Here is a 23132-nt window from a genome sequence, read left to right as displayed (position 1 = left end):
CCCTCAGTCCTGTGAAGAAAGGCCCAGACATCTCATTAAAGGCAGCCTCTTCTGGGATTAAGGTATCTGAGAATTACACTTTTGCAGGCCTTCCAATATACCGCCCACCTGGTCCACGATCTAAGTTGGCGGAAACTTGGTGTAAAATCTTGGAACCGTTTGTTACCTTTGCACAGTATACCATATTAGGGGACTTCAATTTTCATTTCAACCATAGTCAGGACAAGGACTCCGCTCTCTTTTTGGATCTCATGACAAACCTGGGTTACGAGCAGCTGGTTCAATCTCCGACCCATACAGCGGGTCATACCATGGATGCCATTTTTTCTAATCACAGAAATTTGGTACGGAGGCAGTTCAGCCCCTTAGTTGGGTTGATCATTTGCTGATTGGGTTCAAAGTATTTTTGCCATGCCATAGTTGGGCAAAGAAAGCGTCCCTCTATCAGGCATATACGCTCCAGATGCATGAAGAAAATCACAGCTGGAAACTGGGAGACAGCTCTAGTAACGGTAAAAGACGCTAGAAATTGTTCATAAAGTTCTACAGCAGAGGGTTTCTGAGAGAGGATTAATGCGGCCTTAGATATTGTCGCTCCTTGTAACAACTGTTATCAAAAGAATGAAACCCATGACCCCTTGGTTTTCGGCAGAGCTTATGTCCCTTAGGCGGGAATGCAGCTGACAAGAGCAGAAATGGTGGGCTAACCTTTGCCCTACTGAAAAAGGACAGCAGAAAATTCTTATTCAGCAATATAAACTTGCTATCTTCCAGGCCAAATCATGCTTTTTTACAGAAAAGATCAAATCGGCCGACAATTCCTCCAGTATGCCGTTTAAAGTCATAAAGTAGATATCTGAGGTACCGAGCTTACAGTTGCGGAACACTTCAAGAATTCTGTAATAAAGTTGAAATCTATTTTCAAGATGGGTCCTTAAGACCTTTTGAAATCTCGTACCCTCTGGAGGGGAGGAACCAGTGTAGTAAAGCAGAATCTGCTTTTATGGCTACCCCACTTTTTGCCTGGTGCTGAGCTGTTTTTGACTAGTCTGACTAGTCTGCTAATCAAGACCCAGTCTATCGGCTTTCTCCCTTCAATTGTTGTGGTCAGTACTTGGATGCATCCCAGATTGGATACTAGGGTACCCTCATCAGTCCCTAGTATATGGTACTAAGGTACCCAGAGCAAAGGTACCCCAGAGTTCCCCCTTGGACTGAAGCATGCATTATGCCACCCATGGGAGACCTTTCAAAATGCAACTACAGGCCTGCCATAGCAGCCTGTGTAAGCTGGTGCTAGCACCACTTACTAAAGATATAGGTTTCCTAGATCTAGGGTCACTGCACTTAAAACCTATAAGTCTCCACTATAGCAGGCCTTATCAATCCTGAAGGCAGGGTGCTTGGTTCTAAATGTGAGGGAACCCCTGCATAAGCAGGACACCCCTACAGCCTTCGGAGTCCATTCTCCTGGGTAAGTGAAGCAGCCATATATCATATAGAGGGGCACCGCGTAATTGTGCGATGACCATCTCGAAATTGGTTGCAACAAATCCTATCATGTTTGGTATCAAGCATGTTGGAATCATGCTCCCACGCCGTAAACTGTGTGGGAGTATGATTCCAAGCACTGGAAGAGCCCTCCGTTAGGTTCTCAGTGCCCTGGGCACCATTCTTCCAGACCCAGATGGCACAACATTGCTGCTGCCGACCAGAGACTCGATTCTGCTCTCCTGCTGCTGAACCAAGCGCGAGCAGTAGAAGGCAAAACAATAGGTATCCTGTCACAGGGAGGTGTGATAACCTCCGAGAAAGGATTTAGTGTATTGGGCCAAGTGGGCACGCTTGCCAGCGCCGCTCAGTCTGCATGAGGGGCATATTTGGTGCTGCCTTGCAAAGTCCAGTGCAAACCAGCCATTTGTCCTTTGTCCAGTTCAACCAGCCGTTGGCTCCCGCTTTGGAATGAAACTGGACAAAGGACACAGGAGTAACCTCCCCCCTTTCTTTAGGGTACTTAAGGGGTTACCTGGGTATAGGCCCCTAGATTCGTCATGGGACACAATTCAATTCAGGCATCTCTTCAACTTCTACTGTCTGGGTACTCTGGACTTCGCTCTGGGCATTCAAGGCTGCAACTGGAATGACTCCTCCTGCCCCTGATCTCTTCACCCTGCTCGTCTACTGCAATGTCTGTGCCTGTGCTCTATACAGAAACCAAGGCCTGTAGGCATCCAAGACACCTGAAGGAATCTCCCTTGAAGTGAAGGAGTCCCTTCCCTGCATCTGCAGGCACCACAACTAAGCTGACTGGTCTGCTGATCCTGAGCTCCTACGGACTCCGAAAGGTTCAACACAGGTGGTGGTTCTCCACAGCTCTCGAGGCCTGCCATGTCCTCTCACCAAGTTTGAGGCCAGTATCCCTCGTGGAAGCTGAAGGAACCGAAACCCCGTGCACGGAGTCGTGTTGCCAAGGCTTGTTGGCTTCCTTCCACCAAGATCTTGGGGCTCCAAGTAGCCCCAAACTCAAGCCTCTCCAGTGACCAGAATCTTCGTCCACACCACATCGTTTGCACCGTGGCCTGCATCGCTGTTCGAGATCCTCTTGTGACTCCAGTGCCTCGGTCCTGTGGGTCCTACTGAGGGTCATCTTTGTTTCTTTTGGGCTCCCCAGATTACTCGGGGTCTGCCCTGACTCCCCTGCCTGTGGTGAGTTCCCTGGACCTTGCTGGTCCCGACATTGCACCTGCTCCGACTTCTGCACTGTTTGCAGTTGCCAAGGCTTGTTGGTGCTCCTGACGGACAACGACACCACAGCTCTCAACATCCAACGTGGGACAGCTCGTACACGGCTCCTGGTCTTCCACAGCTGCAGAGTCAAGGTCACCGTCAACTCTCCTGCAACTCCAGACATCAGTGGGCATTCGTCTTCCAGGTCAATCCTGAGTGACAGACTCAAACCCCCTCTGCTTGCAGGTACTTCTCATCCTGAATCCACCTTCGGATTCCACCAGACTCTTTCTCCTCTCCGGCAGCGGCTTCTTCCTGAAGTCCTCCATTGAGACAGGCTGCAGATTCAGACACTACTTCACACCTATGCAACCGGCTTCCCTGGTGTAGGTAACGTGGGTGCCTGGGTATCAAAGGGTGGGGTGGCTCTCCAACCTTCTGTCTTCCACGGGATTCCTTCATTGTCCACTGGGAAGGTTCCTTAATCTTTAAAATTGCAACCGCGACTTACATGTTGATTTGTACGGAGAACGCCGTTGTGTTCCTACCTTACACAAGATGTCCGTGGGGCTCCTAGTCACTCACCTTGGGTGGTTCCTTGTGTCCCCTGCACTTCCAAGTCGTCTGTACATTGTGTTGACTCAAGTCGTGGTTCTTATACCACTCTCTTAGTATATGGTTTGGTTCCCCCTGGGGTCCACTGTGTATTCTGTACTATTTACTTGATTTCTATGCAAAGTATTGTGCGCATTGTGTGCATCTCCGGGTAGGAGATATTTGTACCTATTAGTGAGCGTTCGTTAATAAATACATATTTTTATAAATACATTGCGTGGTTCTTTTTTACCTATCTATACATATAAGATTGCATTCTGGTAAAACAAGCATATTTACACTCCTTCTGGACTAAGCCTGTAGGCTGCTCTCCACAGCTACCACTCAGAGAGCTTTCTAAGGTTGAATAACACCTCTTAAATCACCATAAGGGTTATCTGGACTGGTGCAGGGAGCCCACTTACATTAGTGGTGTCACAATTCGCGGGTGTATTGGGAACGCACCGTGAACACTGCCTGAGTCCTGGGCGCGGTCTGGCAAGACTGAGAAAGGACTCAATACTACAATGCCAATGATCCTTGGTGCAGAGACGTCGACATTGCAGAAGACCGGAAAGCTTTATCCTGGCTTCGGTCTCCCTCAGCGGTGCCGATTACTATGGAGCCGGAGTTTCTCAGCGCATGGAGACGCTTCTTGTTCCTGCTGTATTTGGTCACGGTCTGGTAAGGGTGTGGTTGCACCAATATTTGCTCTGCTTTATTTCCCGTTTGGAGGCCATTACGATTGCATTTGCAATGCAATAGGTCTCGCATTTCCGGGAGTTTGAGCTATTGGCATTGTAAATGACAATTCCAATAGCTTAAACTCTCGCAAATGTGTCTGTGTGCAGTTCTATTCATTCTCTTATGTTTGAGTGGGTGGGGGGCATCTCTTTGTGTATGCATATATTAGTGAAGGTTTGTGTGTGCACAGGGTAGTGTCTGTAACTATATGTGTGTCTACTTGTTCAAGTGTGTGTGTCTGCATTTTGGGTTGTGGGCACTTGCGTACGTGTCTGCATTTTCCTGTGGGTATGTAAGGAAGGGGGTAGGATACTTGAATCTGGAATGTTTGAAGAGGTTTGTTTGTGCATGAGAATCTATTTGTTCCTGCCTGTGCATCTGTGATGTTTGTGAGTGCTGTATGCTCATAAGTGCAGGTGTGAAGGCATGCCTTTTCATATGCGTGTACACCAGTTCATGTTTCTGAAATGGCGTTGGCACATGAATGCGCACCCTTGTCTCTGCACGTTTCTGGGTGTTTAGTTTGACAATGTTTATAACCTGTGTCAGTCCATACCTAGTCTGTTATTGTGGATTTACAAAGTACTTCCACTGTCGACCACTAGCCTGACACGCAAGCTCCAAAATGTATAACACTGTAAAAATAAGCGTGTCACACAGTCACAGGACAAGTGTCAGAGAGACCACAACATATTTTGCTAGTATGAGCGCCACACACAAACAAGATGGTTAGCATGGAAGGAGAAAATAAAATAAAAATGAGGCGAAAAAGAAGCAAAAGAAAGAGGTTAAAAAGAAAGGGGTAAAAAACAAAAGGACACGATGAAATTAAAATGGAAAAGGCATGAGGTGTGGGAAAAAAATCATAATGAAGTAAGTGCAGGGAAAAGTAGTAGAAAGGAAAAAGACAGAGCCATGGCAGAGGGAGGGGACAGGCCCAAACGGAGCCAAACAGGAGCAGAGGGCGATAGGAAGAAAGCCAGGCAGATAGAACCCGTGGAATGGGAGATGGGCGCAAAGCGAGACAGTCAGTGATAGAGGCAGGGGATACAATGAGGAAGAGCAAACAGGAGTTAGGGGAGGGGTGAGGGAGAGAGCAGAAGGCAACTACAGAAACAAGAATTGGCCGAGAAAGTGATCTCATGTTTAATGAGGAAGAGGGGGGGCGGTTTGTGTGTGTGTATGACGAGAGAGTTAATGAGACATGATGAGCAAATGGCGGCTGTGCGTGTACATGTTCGCTTAACCACATGCGTGAGTCCAGCAAAAGCGTGTGGTTGGACTTTTAAAAGCTCACTTACTAAATGTCTCGCCAGAGCAACGCATGCACTGACTCAGGTGAAACCTAAAAAGTGAGCGAGCCTGTAGGCCTCACAGTCTAGTGACACATGATAAAAAAGGTCCTGCTCACTCCCACTGATCACTACATGGTATGCTGCCACCACTGTGCTTGTGCTGCTTAATTCCTGGCCTTCCACCACTACGATGGTAGTGGTTTGGGTACCCCTCCCGGTCCAAAAAGACCACAATCTGTGAGACAGGCCGAGGTCATAGTGCACAAGTATGATCCGAGTTTATGAGAAAAAATAATAAACAATTTTAAATGAATTTTAAAAAAATCTGCATTAGGGAGAGAAAATTATGCAAGGTCAGTACACAATAAAATAGCATTATAAGCTACAGCTCTTGGAACCACTTGTTTTTGGCCCCACAAATTGTACATTCCTGCAACCAAAAAGGTCTGACAGATGAAACTATATATTACTTTTGTATATTGGCCATTGGTGCAAAAATTACAGATGAAAACACTGCCTCTCATTGCTATTTCTTCCTGCTTATTTTCCTCTTTTTTTATTCAGTTTGCTATGGACAAACCTAAGTCGATCTACAAGAATGACTGTTTGCTAAAATTAGAATTTTGCCTAACTTTCTGAAAAGAAATAGCTTTGCAGGTTCACCATTGTTGAGTTTCACACCAGGTACGACTACAAAGAGCAAGTAGCTCAGAATCCACCAAAACATGAAAAAAGTTTTCCCCCCAAAATCTATTTGTTCCTGAAACCTGGGATGATGGTGATCTTATGTTGATGCCATTTTCGGAGACAAAAACGGTGCTATATTATGTCTATTTTCTCGGTTCCTTTTGAAGGAATCCATAATCTCTGGGTGCCTTTAAAATTCCCAACACGTGGAAATAATAAATTAAGAAAATTTGATCTGACTACCTTTTGTGGAAAAGAAAAGTTATGAAGGCTTAAACAGGCAACAAAGGAGTGGAGGGAATGATTGAGGTACAAGACAACACTTAAGGGGTTAAAAACATGGGTTTTACCTTTTATCTTAAGAGTTCATCACAAAAAAGACATTTCTTATAGACAGGCCTTCATTTTGTGGAAGATATTTCCTGGATGCAAAATGTGTTAATTTTTAAGTGGTCAATTCTATTCCAAAACACATTAATTACTTGATGTATAGTGGTCTTTGTATTTAGAATTAATCATAAACATCTCAAAAATGTCCTGTGCTAAGCATTGCTAAACTGGACTTAAAATCCACTGTGGTTTAAACGGATTTACCTGGAGTCGAATTCTTTTTATGGGCATATATTAGTGCCAATAGAGAACAAAGAGAAACATCTGGTTTGTCTTTAAGTGGCTCAAGTTCTCTAATTGCCTCTGGAATTTGATCTAAGGAAAGGAAACAAATGCAGAAATGTGTTACTATTCATCTATAGAGTTGCATGACTATGTCTAAACAGTGACAATATTTCAAAAGCAAACTTTACCTTCCATCAAAATTCCAAAGGCCCGGAAAAATGTAAACACCGGGTCGTTCCCATATCTTTTCAATCCTTCATTTGCGGCAATTTGAACATGATGATAATACCTTTCCTGGCAATAATAATTGATTAAAGCCTGAAAGAAACATGTTAAAAAAGTAAATAAACAAAAGCTTGTTTGATAAAAGATAAACATAACATAGGAACTATCAACGATTCAAAATGGTATACAAAATTTACCTGGTGATTCATTAAATAGATTAGTAAAAAATGACAATGGAAAACACTTGGGGACCGTATTTTCTCAGAATATTAAGAGCAACAAAGATATTGCCCCAAAACCTTTGGAATCATGGGTATTCCTTAGATTCAATAATTTACGTGGGAAGGGATTTAGCAACCCCATATCTGTTGTGGCACAGTATGACGCCAGGAGAGTAAACCTACTGTTCAGCTGTACAGGATACCCAGTGTTTCCAAGCTCATCTTATGGTATTTCAAGGTCATCTGCATCGACGTGAAGTTCCTCTAGCCCTTGCGACTGCCAAGAGACTCACTAGCCCAAATAAAACGTGAATGAACTCCCCTTTCCTGGTGGCATCACACCTGACTAGTTTATTCAGACAGATTCAACTTTGAGCTTGTTGGTGACTTTAGTTGGTGCCCTTGGGATAAAGAATTTTTATTTATCAAGTTTTGTATAGCGCAAACTTGACCCGAAGTAATTAGAGGGCTTTACAGAGTTGGCGCAGCAGCAATTACATGAGTTACATATGTAAAAGTATGTAAAAGAGGCATATGATAGACAGTAGGATAAGTGACGATATAGTTTTGAGGTAGTTCCAGTATATATCACATTACACAGTTGGCACAGCAGCAATTGCATAAGTTAGCTGTGGAGTAAATGAGAACACAGTGTATAAAATGGAGGATTGCAATAGACAGTGGGATAGCTGGACGAAATACTTATAGTTCTGAGGTAGCTACTTTTGGAGGTTGCGAAGGTGGGGAGAGTATAGGCACAGTTCATCCCTCCCTACCCACAAGGTAGTAATGCTCATATTTTTGGAGATTGTTTGGGTGGGAGCCAGTCAGATGATTTAAAGGGGGAGGATTTAGATATCTGTTGAGGAGAAGTTATTATTCCTGAAGTGGGGGAATAATTGATTGCCACGCAAATCCTGGGGCAGCGAGTTCCAGATTCTGAGAGCGTTCTTGGAGAAGGAGCAGGTGCAAGATTTGTCCTTCCTAAATTTGGGGGGAAATAAAGACCTTCAAAAAAGTCTCTTTTGACCGGCTTTTTCAAGTTTATTTGTGAGGTGGACTAATTTTTCCGTGTAGAGAGCTTTGTGAGTTACACAAACAGTCTTGAGTATAGAACTTGCCTCTATTGGCAGCCAGAGGAGTTTCTTAAGAGTGAGGGTGATGTGGTCGAAGCAATTCTTCCCGTACAGTAGTCTGGCCGCTGCATGGAGTGTAGCTTTCAAAGGGGCTGTGCATATTTGGGGCGCCTGTGAGCGTTGCGTTACCGTAGTCCAACTTGGAGAGAACTAAGGACTGAACTACAGTTTTTAGGTCTCCAATGGGGATGAAGGGTTTGACTTTAAGGTGTTTCAATGAACAGAAGGCACCTTAAGCAGATGCTTTAATATGCTCTTTCATGTTCAGGTGACTGTTGAGTGTAATCCCCAAAGATTTGACAGCGTTCGAGTTGGATAGTTTGCAGTTTAATGCCATGAGGTTGTTAAGCCAGATATCCACGGGAAACGAGTTATTTTGGTTGTATGAAGAGGAGTCAGTTTTGTTGGAGTTGAGCTTAAGGTGGTTGCTGGTCAACCAGGACTGGACCGTGGAAAGAGTGTTATTTAGGTGCTGGATGTCTTTAACTGATGATATTCTCATGTGGAGTTGGGTGTCATCTGCATAGAGATGATAGGCAATTCTGGCTTGTTTCACGATCGTAGCAAAAGGGCTCCATATAGAGTTGAATAGGGCAGGAGACAGAATTGACTCGAGGAACACCTTGTGAGACTGGTGCTGCTTTTGAGGTAGAGTTTGTTAGCGCCTAAAGGATTGTCCAATTGGTATTTAGGACTAAACATCCCTACTTACACATTTTGACCTTTGGAAATCCAGATTTCTCTTGACAGGTCAGATGGGCCTTTGCCCCGTAGTACGAATGGAGCTGGAACAAAACAAGTCATGCATTTATCAGCAACTGCCAGATCCTTAATATTCAGTCAATGATGAAAAGTTGAATACGTTTTCAAACCTTTATTTATCTTATAGGATTCCTATGGTTTTGGCATCTTTATTCAGATTAGTCCAGTATACAGAAAAATTGAGTAAAAGGTGGACTATTGACAACATAAATCAATACAGAGTTTCCAGACAACAATTGACACTAACTAGCTAAAGAGCCTTATCTACCCTACACAGAGAAACCCATGAAGGGTACCTTTCAGAAAAGAGCAAGATTTAGGAGCATAGTTAAAGACTAGAACTTAACTTTCTATAAAGAAATGTTCTGGAAACTCAGCCAAGGTACCTAAAGCTGCAGTAGCAACTGTCAAAAGATCAGTGATATAGGAATGATCGTTGAAGTAGCATTGATCAAAATAAAGAAAGAAGAATAAAGTCACCTTTAGCAATAGCAGTCGTTAAAGGGCAAAAATGGAAAGAGCAACTCTCCCGTAGCAGAGTCATAAAGAGTCTCCTCTAACTAGGAACATAATATAAAATCACACAACTTGGTAGGTGTCCGATATCGCTCATCCATGGTGTCGTCAACATCCGTTGCTTCGTTTCCCGATTCCCGATTCCCACCATAAACCTTCACGCCGTTATATATTAAAACACTGTAGCCATATACTAGAAACATGGATGAAAGTTCTCATGAGAACCTTCTTACCAAAGTTAAAAGCTGAGTTCATTGTCTATCGTGAATAGTCAGATGCTCTAAAACAATATATCAATGATGTTCTAGTAGAGCATGCATAAAGTATACCTAAATTATTGTTCTTTATAACAGTCTATTCATTATGAATTCACAGAAAAGGTAACTGTTATATAGATGATCTAATATGGTATGATGAAGCAAAGGAAAAAAACAATTCCTAAATATTCTTTATTGATTTTCAGCAAGTTATACAAGTGTTTTACTTTTGGAAATTATGTTATAAATAGCATTTCAACAACAATTACTAGAGCAGCTCTGGTGGGGTACCAGGCAGTATCATATACAATAGACGTAAAGCAGTATTATTATTTTATGCCATTAACTCTAAAAATAAGGTTACAATACACAAGTAAACTGCTAAGTGCTCGGAGTTATTCAATCTCGTCTGTCTTGTGTTTGTGCTTGGATCTGGCTGTTGGTGATCCAAGCACCAACGGCCAGATCCAAGTCAGTAACTGTATGTGTTTGTGAGTTGTATTGTTAGACCTGGCATCTTTGGCGTGGTTTTCCCCTATCTTTTTGCCGCTACCTCCTTTATTTTTGATACTGTGATGGATTTCGTTTTTGCTGGTTTAGATGCTTTGGACACTCTGCCACTGCTGATCAGTGCCAGAGTGTAAGTGCTCCCTATGTAAATTGCTATTCTGATTGGATATACATGTTTGGCATATTTGTGTCACCATGAAGTCCCTAGTAAAGTGCACAGGGTGTGCAAGGGCTGGTGATGACAAATGCTACTAGTGGGCCTGCAGCACTGATTGTGCCACCCACAGGAGTAGCTCTAAAATGGTGTCTCAGGCTTGCCACTGCAGTGCCTATGGGCAGTTTAGAAACTGCCATGTCCTCCTGGTCAGTGTCCCCACTGACCAGGCCTAACCCTTCCCTTTTCGTGCACATCAGTCACCCCTATGGAAGGCCCAAGGTACCCCCCTGGGCAGGGTGCAGTGTATGTGAAAGGTAGAGCATGTACTAGTGCAGGGGACATGCTCTGGTAATGAATTACAGCCATTTCTGTTTTTCACTATTGTAAGGCTATATTGCTCCATTGATTAACATGGGGGATGCTGGCTACTGTAGCTTCCAGCATTTCTTCCCATAGGAACAAGATAGGACATAAGTATATAGTATCCCTGAACTCAAAATTTAATAACACATCTTTTAGGAAAGGTTGTTTTTAAATCCTGTGTTTGAGAACAGCACTTTTAGAAAGTTGCTGTTCTCTTGTCTGACCCTTCTGTGTGCCTTGGCCTGTTTGTGTATTGACTGTCTGGTTTGTGAGTGACAGGGGCTGGGGATTCCCCAGGAGGCTGGCTGAGTCAGCCCTAGGCTGAATGACTGCATTTGCAACCTGAGTGGTGGGAGGAGTTAGCACCTGGGCCTGAATAGGGCTGTGCCTGCCTGCCACAATGCTGGCTCCACCTCCTGCTGGGCGGCTGACGACCCTGCCCCTCACTCTGAAAGGAAAGAAGAAGCCAGCAGAACAAAGTACTCAGGATCCACCCAGAACTGGTTCAGACCGGGCTCAGGGCCCACATGCACAGAGAGAACAAAGACTTTAGGGGTATAAGTACAGGACCCCTGACAACAGAAAATTAGATCATCCTGGAATCAAGAAGGAACCTCTGCCAAGGAGAAAGCTGAATCTGAAGAAGGAAGACTGTCCTGCTGTTGCTCTGCTGGACTGACCTTTTGCTTTGCTGCCAAGGAGAGGGGAAGGACTTTGCTTTGTGCTGTGTCCCCTTGCTTGAAGGAATCTCCAAGAGCCTGAGAAGAGCTGGCTCCCTGTTCTGAAGTCCCAGGAACAAAAGGACTTCACCCCCCAGCTTCCCTGAACTCTGCTGAGAGAGTTCTATCCTTCCTAGAGTGCTTGATCCAGTTGTGGGGCCTCTGGAAGTTGTACCTGTGCTGGGACGCTTGAAACTAAGCTTGAGAGACTTTTGCAATTGAAAATTGTTACATCGCTCGCTTGCGGAGCGCATCCCCGACAGTGCAAGAAGTTTCCCGCCGCTACGAAGGTCGAGATCGTCACAGCACCTGACGCCGCTGCCAGAGCCGTAGCATCCTTCGTTTGCGGGACGCACCAGATCGGTGCGGGAAGCCGAACATCGCTGCGAGTTTCGTCGCAGAGCCTGCCGTCGCTGGGTGAGATCGCTGCACCGCTTGCTTGCGGACCGCATCACGTCGCTGCGAGCATCGTCGCAGAACCATCGCATCGAGGAGCTGCGAGAGAGAGGATCCTCGCTGGACCGCGCATCGTCGCCCAGGAGATCGTCGCAGCCCCTACGAGATCGTCGCATCGTGCCTTTGAGAGAACAAACTTCCTACGGAACCTACGCACCGGAATCCATACAAGTGGCCTTCCTCCCTATAAAGACCAGAATCGCCGCAACACGCCCGCTGCTGCAGCGGGGCTGTCGCATCGCCTCCCCAGGGTCTCAGGAGCAATGCATCGCTTGTTTTCCACCGCACCAGCTTATGCTTTTGGAACTTTGTTGCAACTACAAGGTACTGTGAGTAAACGTGACACAACTGTGAACTTTGCACGCATCTGTGGATTATTTTATCGCAACTTAAAGAACTTTGATTACAACCCTAAGAACTCTTTTGAAACCATATTCTTGAACTGTGTATGTTTGATTTTTGTCGTTTTGGTCTTGTGTAGTTTAGAATGAATACCTTTATTTTCCTAAACTGTTGTGGAATCAGTTTGTGTGGTTTTCACTGTGTTACTGTGAGTGTTGGTACAAATACTTTACGCATCGCCTCTGGCTAGCCTAGACTGCTCATGCCAAGCTACCTTGAGGGTGAGCAGGGGTTATCTCAGAAGGTTATCTCCTTGCCCTGACTAGAAGCAAGGGTCTCTATTTGGACAGTGGTACCTACCTCTGCCAACTAGAGACCCCCAGTTCTAACAGGTATGAGAAGGGGAGGAAAGAAGTGGGGAAACTCACAACCCACGTAATTGTGTATATAATTTGGTCTAGGCCGTAACTGGGCATAGATATACGGACTGTGGGGACGTGCTGTATATGTATCCATGTGGCAATATGGCATACTGGAAGTGCAGGGCGAGGGCGTGCTCCACGATGGAGTTATGTTTGTCATAGACAGTTTAGTTTCTATGAACGTAAAGTACTCTCGCAATTGTATATGGTTAATTTGTGAAGGTGTACGTGGTGTATTGATTGCTTGAGTTGCATGCTCTGCCACTAGTGCTCTGCGGAGGTCCAGAAGCCATTATCATGTGTTGGGGCCAATTTGCGATCTCCAGGACATAGCTATTTTGCGGATTCCAGACCCAGAGCCAAATCTAAAAATGTATTGAGGGTCTTACGCTTAGCATTGCACTTCAGAATTTCAAGCTGGAAATTGGGGCCCCAGAGCTGTTATTAGGGTGTCCGCTGCCTCTGTTAATGTCGCCGCCTTCTCATTCCAATATGTCCGGATGCAAGGGCAAGTCCATACCATATGAGGAAACGTTGCCTCCGAAGCTAGGCACCTAGGGCACACATCAGCGGAAGTAGTGTACATGAGTGCCAGTCAGCGTGATGTTAAAAATGTGTAGTGTACATAATTAAATTGCTCATACTTCAGCCTGGCATTCGTGGATATGATTTTAGGGTAACTAATTCATTGTGCCCATTGTTTATTGGTAATATTGAGTGACACTGCGCGTTAGACCTGGCATATCTTGTTGTGATTACCCATGACTTTTAGCCTCTACCTCCTTTGTTTTTAGATTCTTTGGGTACTTTGCCACTGGTGATCAGTGTCAAAGTCCAAGTGTTCCCTATGTAAAGTGTAATGGTAATTGGTTGGCTATGTTTGCCTTACTAGTAAAGTCCTAAGTGAAGTGCACTGTGTGTGCCAGGGCTAGTAATGCAAAGGTGCGCAGAGAAGGGAACTCAGGCGTGCAGTGTATGGCCTGCGCGCAGTTTGCTAAGTTATCATGTTGTCCCGACAAGTGCAACCACTTTTCCAGCCTTACTTTGTCTTTTCCCGGGTAACCCCTGGGCAGGGTGCAGTGTAGGTAAAAAGGCAGGACATATACTGAGGTGTGTGTTATGTAGTGACAGTGAAAAACACTCCATATCGTTTTCACTGGTGAAAGGCCATTCTGCCCGTGGGACAGAATGGGGGGGGTTCGGGGGGGGGGGGGGGGGGTGCTGGGTATTGTGTTTTGGTAGCCTAGTTTCCACTAAGTTTATAATGGAGAGGTGAAGTTTAGTATGTATGAACTCATAACACATCTTTCTATGAAAGTGGCGTTGTCACTGTGTGTTCAGAAACCACTCTTTTAGAAAGTGTCGGAGTTTTGTGCTTTAGGTATTTCTGTCAGTCTCTGCTGAATGTAGATTGACTGTCTGGATCTGAGACGTGAGAGGAGCTGGGGAAGGTCTTGACCCAAGGGAGGGGTTGAGAAGGCACCAGGCTGACCTGCATCTGGAGAGTAGGCGAACAGGAGCCCCAGGAGGTGAAGAGGCCTGGGTTGCTGCTATAAAAACAATTGACCCTTCTCCTGCCGAATGATTAAGGATCCAGACCCCCAGTAATAAAGGGAGAAAGGTGACACTGGGAGGGAGACACCTAAAACTTATTTAGGCAGGGGTCAGGGACCCTTGAGCACAACGAACTTCAAAGACATTTAGGGGTATACCTATGAGAGCTGAGACCCCTGAACGTTGGAATGGAACAGAAATGGATTGAGACTGGAAAGGCTTAGACCCATTTTGTGGTCAAGAGGAACCTCTGCTAAGGAAGGAACAACTGAAGAGACTGATAGGGAAAGAACAATCTGTGCTTCGTGAGCTGGGGCTGGTCTGCAGTTTGCTGTTTTAACCAAGGGAGAGGCTGTTGGGACTGTGCTTGGTGTGCTGGGTCCTTCTGCTTGACAAAGGCTGTTCTTTGTGCTGTGTCTTGTTACCCCAAGGGCCCGAGGTGAGCTGGCTCCCTGTTTGGAAACAGAGGAACATAAAACTTTATGGAGAGGTTTCAAGTGATGCGGTGGGCGCGTGTTGTGGCAGCTTGAGACCCTCAGAAGGTGTGACCTGTGATCTTGGACACACGAAGGAAGAGTGAGACTCAGACGCGCTGGGTGCGTGTCGTGGTGCACAGGAGGCATTGGTGAAGAGCACCAAGTCAACGTGTGCATCACAGGTGAAGTGAGTCTCGGACGCGCAGGGGGCGTGTCGTGGTGCACAGGAGGCATTGGTGAGGAGCGCCTGACCAACATGTGCATCGGAAGTGGAGTGAGTCTCGGACGGGCAGGGTGCCTGTCGGGGTGCATCAGATGCGTTGGTAAAGAGCGCCTGGTCATCGAGTGCACCAGAGGAGTGGTGAGGCTCGGACACGGTGAGCATGTCGTGGTGCGGCCGAAAGGCGTTGGTGAAGAGCGCCTGGATATCGGTGCACCGGAGCTGGAGTAAGTCTTAGTGAAGCAGTGGGCGTGCTTTTGTGCAACTTGGGACTGTGAAGGTGATCGGCTGATCATCTTGTGCACAGGAAGAAAGTGAGTCTCTGCAGTGCGGTGTGGTTGTCTTGGTGCCAACTGAGACTGCAGGAAGGAGTGCATGGTAAGCCTGCATTTGGAGTCGACATGGAGTCCCATCAGTGTTGTTTGTGTGGCTTTGTGCAAGAAGAGACCTGGAGGGTGCAGTGGTGAACGTGCACCCGGAGTAAAAGTAATCTCAGGGGCGTGCGGCCGCCGGAGACCTTCCGAACAGTCGCGGCCCAGATCAGCAGCCCCGGAGGAGTTGAGCTGCCAGGCTGAGCCGCTGATGCCCATTCAGAAAGTTCTGCACGGAAGGCCCAGTTCGCTGAAGGAGGAGAGGAGAGTGGGGTCGCCTCCCAGGTAACGTGGATCACTACCTGGGTAGGGTGCAGGCTTGGAGGGACTCTCTCTCGACCTCTCAGTCCTTCGGACAACGTGAGCCTTTGCTTCGGCTCAGATTGGGGCCCGTACTTACGAAAGGAGTGGCAGTACTTGGGCCCGAGTAAAAAGCTGTACTTTATGTCATTGTTGATACATGTGGGGGGCAACTGTTATCGAAGAGGATGATCGTCGTAATACACATTGCCAATATTGCTGCTAACGAACTGCCGGACTGTCTTATGACACCTGACATTATTTCTGCATAACAAAGTAGACGATTGCAGAGCTACGCATTGCATTATTTCTCTATTGCAAAGTACAGGATTGTCACGGCCTGCATTGCATTATTTCTTCATTGCAAAGTACATTATTGCAGTTACGCATTGCATTAGTCTTTAATGGCAAAGTACATGATTGTAGCGGCCCGCATTGCATTATTTCCACATTGCAAAGTACGTGATTGGGGTGTGATGCATTGCATTATTCCTTCATTGCGCAGTACATGATTGTAGAGGTAAGCATTGCATTATTTCTCCCATTGCAAGGTACCAGGGTGTATCGTTACGCATTGTATTATTTCTCCTATGCCCAGCACAGGATTGTGTCATTACACAGTGCATTATTGTTTGTCCATTGCAACTTGTGTGATTCTAGCATTGCATCCAGCATAGCATTTTGAAAGCAGTGGTTTGGATTTGAACCTACCAGCCAGCCGGAACAAATATTGCCCTTTTATTCTATGTTGGCCTTTGTATTGTGTGGTCTGATCGTATATCTTTTTGTATAAAGTTTATACTTGTTTCTTTCAAACTTGTGTGGAGTCGATTTGTGGTGTCACCAGGGGGTTGCTGTGGGCGTGGTTGTACATACTGTACACTTAGGCCTTGGAGATAGGCCTGGCTGCTCGCGCCAAGCTACTAGGGGGGTGAGCAGGGATATCTCAAACAGTGTCCTTACTTGGCCTACCGTTGAGTGGGGAGCCCCGGGTCTCGCACTTAATGACAGTAGTGCGGGGCTGGGGCTCCGGCTTCCAACAATGCTGAGTCCCAGTAAATACGCAATGGTGCCAATAGAGGCGTAAAGTCTAGTCTAAGAGAGTTATAAATTGCTGTTACAGCATTTTTGCCCTGTCCATGTGTCAATAGTGTTTGTAATGACTGAGACGTGGCAGGTTAGCTCGGGTATTGCCCCATGGCTGGAGGAACTGTTGGATAGCAATGCGTGGAGTAGGAACGTCCCTTGTGGAATCCCGAAGTCATCCACTAAACTTGCAAAGTCTTGTAGTTGCGAGTCTACAAACAAGTCACCCCAGATGTCCAACCCCACTGCTCTCCAGGACTCAAGCTCCGGACGCCTATGCCAGGTATATGAGCCCGGTAGGACGGCGAGTGGCGGACGGCAGCATATGGTGTAGGTTGTCTTCTGGGTAAGAAATTTTGACCTGCTGTGTCTTGCTGCCAGCATTAGTATATTACCTTGTTTTTCTGCAGTATGGTAGTAGATCCTGAGAGCCATTCCAACACAGCTGGTTGTCTCAATGTTAGCGCCCAAGTGGCCATCTCGGTGAGATTACTACTTGTGAACCACCTCATTGGCCACTGGAGTTGTGCTACAGCGTAATAATGTTCATAATTTGGCGGCCCCAAGCCTCCGTCAGACAGACAGATACAATTTACAATGTGCCACCCTAGATCTTGAACCCCCCCCCCTTCCCCTCCCCCCCCCCAAAAAAAAAAAATCAGGGAGACAAGGAGCGATTCCAGGTCTTTAAATAATCTGTGCGGCAGTCTATGAATAAGAGTGGAGAAAAAGTACAAAAGAGCCGAGGGAGTAGAAGCATTTTAGAATAGGCAACTCGTCCCATAGGGGACACGGGTAAACTCAGCCAGAATGGAAGGGCTGCGCAAGCCCTAGTTATTGCTCTGCCTAGGTTACCGTCTATTATATCTGTACAAGAGTGGTAGACTTGAACTCCTAAATATTTGAAAGTGTTGAACGCCCATTCCAACAGAGTGTGAGGCATGGCTTGTCTCTGGTCCACTGAAAGCGGTTTCATTGGAAACACTACTGACTTGGACCAGTTAACCCGTAGGCCCGAGACCTGTGCATGGTGATCCAGCAGGTCCATTAATTCTTGGAGGATGTTGATCTGGCCACGTAGATAAATTAACGTATCATCTGCGTACAGAGACACTATGTGCCACCGCTGGTCCATATATATGCCCTCATCAAGGGCATGTTGGCGCAACTTACATGCCAAGGGCTCAATGGCCAATGCAAATAAAATGGGCAAAAGAGGGCAGCCCTGCCTTGTGCCGCGCTCTATTACGAACGACGGGGACATGATGAGACCAGTCTTTACCCTAGCTTGGGGTATTATATATAATATACTCACCCATCTCAGAAAGTTAGGGCCAATGCCGAAACCAGACAACACAGCTAGTAAATATTGCCAACTCAAGGTATTGTATGCCTTCTCACTGTCTAAAGATGCTATCCAAGGTATATCAAGTTCTGTACGGGCCCTGTCTGACAGTTTAAAAGGCGGCGCAAGTTTAGGCCTGTGTTTATCCCCGGGATAAAACACTTCTGGTCTTCATATATCAGTATGGGCATTGCTTCTATTAGCCTATTGGCTAATAATTTACCTAAAATGTTATAATCTGCATGCAGCAGTTAATAAAAGGCCATTCGAAATGAGTCTATGCCAGGTTTGGGCAGCATGACTAGTGACCCCTCTCGTAGGGAGGGCGGGAGTTCTCCCCTTTCAAATACTTCTTCATACATAGTGGTTAGCTGAGGATTAAGTTGTCAATTGTTTGATGGCTTCAGAGATTTCATCTGTAGTGATAGTCTTCAAGCAAGTACTGAGGTTGTGTTACTTGCTGGAGTTGGACATGTGATAAGAACTGCTGAATAAGAGGGAGATCGCCAGTGCTGGGGGCTTTGCAAAGAGAGGTATAATAATCATGGATGGAGTCATTATTCGCTTTGTGGGTCTTAAATAAGCGGCCCACAGGAGGTATATATCGCCGTGATGGGGGGGTTGTGAAGTGTCAGATTTTAATAGCCGTGCTAGCATTTTGCCAGCTTTTTCCCCTTCGGCATGTTGTCGGGCAATGTATTGTTTGTAGTCCAGCGTACAAAGATTGTCTAATGTCTCTTTGTATGCCAGGCGAGCCTCGACTATCGAAGGGCTTATATGGGGTTCGGTAGGGGAAGAGTCGCTTGCATCTTTGTATTTCCAACTCATGTTTCTGGAGTACTGTCGTGAGCGAAATACGGGAGCCATAGGCTGTCTTAATGGCATGTCCACGAAGAACAGACTTAAATGTGTCCCATTCCATGCCCACATTTGAGGCAGTGCCAGTATTAATTTGAAAATATGTGGTAATGGATTGCAATAGGGAGGCACGGCACGCTGTATCGTTGACTCCTACGAGGTGAAGACACCGGGTCGGTATCCTGGCCCTCTGCGTTCCCCACGAAAGCTGCAGCGGACTATGAGCTGATATTGCACGCGCAAAGTATTCTGCATGCGACACTCTGGGCAAGGCATTGGCTGAGCAATATATTCGATCTATCCTCGTGTGGAGGTCATAGACCGTGGAATAGTGTAAATAAGTATGCAACGCGGGATGCTTACTATGCCAAACTTTGTGTAGTTTCATATTAACAGTCCAGTCCTTCAGATCTTGTGTTAGTTTAATGGAGTGTGTCCCCAGAAGTGGAGGGCGCGAGCGGTCAAGGGTAAGGGTAAGGTCATGCACGCAATTGTAATCTCCGCCCCAGAACTTTGGTGCAGTGGGGTCAGTGAGTAAAGGTGGTGTGATTGACTGTAAAAAAGTAGCTTGGGGCATATAGGGAAACCAGTGTTAGTGAGAAGCCATCTAAGAGACCTTCTAAAATTGTGTTAAGGCCTTGTCAGTCCGGGTGTGAAGTATCTTCAAAGGGGTGCCCGTGCCACCCATATGAGGGTGCCCCTGGCATATCCCAAGTATGTGGTCTTGTATTAATGCAAACAAGATCTTGTGCCTGCATGAATATTGGTAGACCTAGTGGCGTTTATCCAACCTGCCAATCTTCGAACATTTCAGGTCAATAAGATATGGTCATTGCGTACCATCTACTGATCAATAAATAAATATTAGAGTGGGTGCAGATTTGTGTCCAGGACATCGCCCTCGCCAACCAATTTCCCCATCCAATCCCCACCCCCCCCAGACCACAGTAGCAACAAAACCTACAGCCATCCTGCATATTATGCATGACATAGGGAGAAAAACAGATCAAAGTGAATAAAAAAAATATCCAACGCTCCACCCCAGGCCGGCTTGCCAACCGGCAATTGGCCATCTGCACTGAAATGCAATTAATCCAAACTAGAAACAACAGCAAAAGGAAGAAGAAAATTAATGTTCAATAAGATCTTAAGCCAGGAATAGAGTGTAAAGAAGCGGAGACAAAAAGAAAATAAGAAACAGAGATGCTATATCACCCACTTATCGCTCTTTCGGGGGACAGAGCAATTTTGTGCATCGTCTGCGAGTTGGCCACCATGTACAGTTCAAGCCTTTAGTGTGCTTTAGTTTCAATATGCAGTAGACACAAAGACAGGTGTACCAGCCCCTATGTTGATGATGGACATAGAATGTTCCGCTGCAGCCTTTCAAGTTTCCATCCAAGGAATCACCTGAGTTCCTCTGCAGTCTGTGGGGTGACCACCGGGCGTCCCTCCAGCAATGCTGCGTGTTGCGAGTCAGTTAGAGGCAATGCTTGATCCAGTGCCGCATCCGTGTCCGATTCGGATCTTGCAGGAGACTTTCGGGTGAGAAGAGGCAGCGATAGCACAAGCTACGTAGGAGAAGTCACGCCACAGCTAGGCACATTCTCCTAGCCCCTGACCCGAAGAAGTGCGCTCACGCATTTCACCAGGTACAATGCCAATGTGTTCCGCCGTCTTTATGGCTTATTCTCATTCTTTAGTTAGCTGGGCCTTAGTTGGAAGCTGTACTCTGCTCTTGCCATGACCCCTACGTGGGCCTCCCAGTTTCCATGCCTGATGGGGGACCACTGAGGTGGTAGGCGGGGCATGTGTGTGTCCATGCTGATCTATCCAGAACCAGGTCTCTTCAGGAGAAGATCAGAAGATGCTGCTGTCCTTGTATCGAATACGTAGCTTGGCAGGATATTGCAGAGAATATTGTATTTCGTGATCCTTCCAGATAGGAGGATCTACGGCGCTGCACTGACAGAGTGTAATCTAGATAAATGTGTACCGTTGCATTGTCAATTTGCCATGGGCTGCGGGCTCTGGTTACCTGGAGGATGTAGTCTCTATTGCGGTCATTAAACAGTCTCACTACCACTGGCCTGGGAGGATTGCCCGGGTGTGGGGGACCTCCCAGCACCCTATGCACCCTTTCCACTGAGAAGAATTTTGAGTAATTGCCCTTAAGGATATCCGTGGAGAACCAAGACTACAGTATAGCTCCATTTTCTGTCCTTCTGCCCATTCCAGTAGACCTACTATGCGGATATTATTTCTGCGGGACCTACCTTCCTGGTCCTCCACACAGCTCCTCAAGTATTTCACCTCCTGTTGGAGGGATTTGATCTGGTCTGTTGCCTTGGATACTGTGGGGCGCAAGGATGGTAGTGTAGATTCTGATTCCTCCACTCGGTCTTTCAATTTTTATGGTCTTCCCTTAGAAACCCCATTTCTAAGCAAAGAGTCGATCTTATGGCCCAGTGTAGTTTTGATATCCAGTATCGCTGCCAACAATTCATCAAACCAGTATGAATGATTGGTATGATCAACAGAGTTCGAGGCCACAGGCTGCTCGGTGTCTACCCTCCCCCCCTCACCCCTCCCCCAAGAAACCAGAGTAGTTAGGTCAGGTGGCTGGGGCTGCTTCTGGTCTGTTCTGGTTTCCACATTTCATCATCCGGACGTGTGACGCTGTGTAACAGAATAGCCTGCCTGTCAACGGTGATTCCCTGAGGGGAGGTTGGGGTGTCACACCAGAGATTAGTAGATTGCGATCTATTAGAGTGGGGATGTGGTATCATGACGTGGTTTCATGACGTGGCCAAAGTGCAAGGTGTAGGTGCGTACAGTCTGATAGATTGCCAGGCACATTTGTCAAATGGTCCGCCACTAGTGACGCTACAATGGTCCTTTGCTGTAGCATTTACGTAAGTATAAAGCTGGGGCATCCACTAATAACACTACACTGGAGTTGTGGAGTGTAGGCCAATGTGGTGGGTATCCGAGAGGTAAAGCAACTGAGGTATGAGCTGCTGACAGGGTCCTCTAAACAAGGGGGATCACAGCAGACTATAGGCAGTTCAAACAGGCTCAGCACCACGGCTCAACTCTATTGCATCCGTCCCATCAGTCACAAGGCCAAGATACTCTGTCACCCCCTCCGACCCGTTGTCCAGGGCCTGCAAGGAGGTAGAGTATTAATTGCCGGGAATTCATGAGCGTTGCGGCAAGCTTTGAGAGGTCAGGCTGGAAGGCTAACTCGCCGCCAGCTCCCAGCACTACACGGGTAGAGACAACTGCAGTGTTTCAGTCTCACAGGCCCAGCAGAAATAGGAGGCTATGCGGTTCCAGACTATGGATTTGCCCCGGGTAGTGCGCATGTCTGTCGCAACAAGCACTCACCGTCATGGAACACACGTTGAGGTTGCCATGCCAGATCGCTGGCCAGAAGCATGTAAACGCAGACACCGCGTCCGGTCAGACTCCTAGTTGGAGCACCGCGAGCCGCACAAACACCATCCCCCTGCGCCTCACAGGCAACTTTAGAGACAGGTTTCGGGAACCGCTGTCTGGGCTGGGTAGGGCGAGGAGCATAATCCCCTCGCCACAGGCACGTCACCAACAGTGTATTCACCGGACATTGAGCTCACACCCGTGGAGGGCATCGCAGGCTATGGTTACCGATTTCAAATGCGACCAGGCAGGCCGCCATCACTTGACTCCCGTGGTTTACAGCCAATTTGAGGCCAATCACTGGTGACGGCCACTGTTGCAGCCAGATTTTGGGGTCCAGGTTCGGCACGACATCCAGAAGCGCACCCCAGTGTACAGCGCTACGCATTGCAGGCAGATGCAGGAGATATTTAGGATGTTGTGGAGGGCCTGACACGGAGCCTAGCGCCACACATCCGCACTCACCACCATCTTCGAAGCAAAGGAAACATGATATTGAAGTCAGCAAATTTTTTTACCATGATAGGCAAAATGTTCTAAATAAACGTCTGCATAGGTATGAGTAAGAGTTAAAAGAAAAGGGATTGGGCCTAATTAAAGTGCCTCATTTAAGAATGATAGCCTAGTACAAAAATAAAATTCACGCCATTTTCATATACATTTAAGCAAGCACATTTGTCCCATGTGTTATTTTTCTATGTGAAAACATTCTTTTATCAAAGCTGAAATGTAT

General features: G+C 46.5%; 1 protein-coding gene across 1 annotated transcript in view; it reads right to left on the bottom strand.

Moving 5' to 3' along the window:
• TTC21B (tetratricopeptide repeat domain 21B) overlaps positions 1-23132 on the bottom strand; it is a 502211-nt gene that overhangs the window by 437523 nt on the left and 41556 nt on the right. The window contains exons 2-3 of the mRNA XM_086956589.1: positions 6851-6980; positions 6642-6752 (exon numbers count right to left, since the gene is read on the bottom strand). Coding sequence (XP_086812715.1) covers positions 6642-6752; positions 6851-6980 — 241 coding nt within the window. The remainder of the gene's footprint in view (positions 1-6641; positions 6753-6850; positions 6981-23132) is intronic.

This window comes from Lissotriton vulgaris, chromosome 2_1 (genome assembly GCF_964263255.1).
Source record: "Lissotriton vulgaris chromosome 2_1, aLisVul1.2, whole genome shotgun sequence".
Lineage (NCBI taxonomy): Eukaryota > Metazoa > Chordata > Amphibia > Caudata > Salamandridae > Lissotriton > Lissotriton vulgaris.
This window is presented reverse-complemented; position numbering and strand designations above follow the sequence as displayed.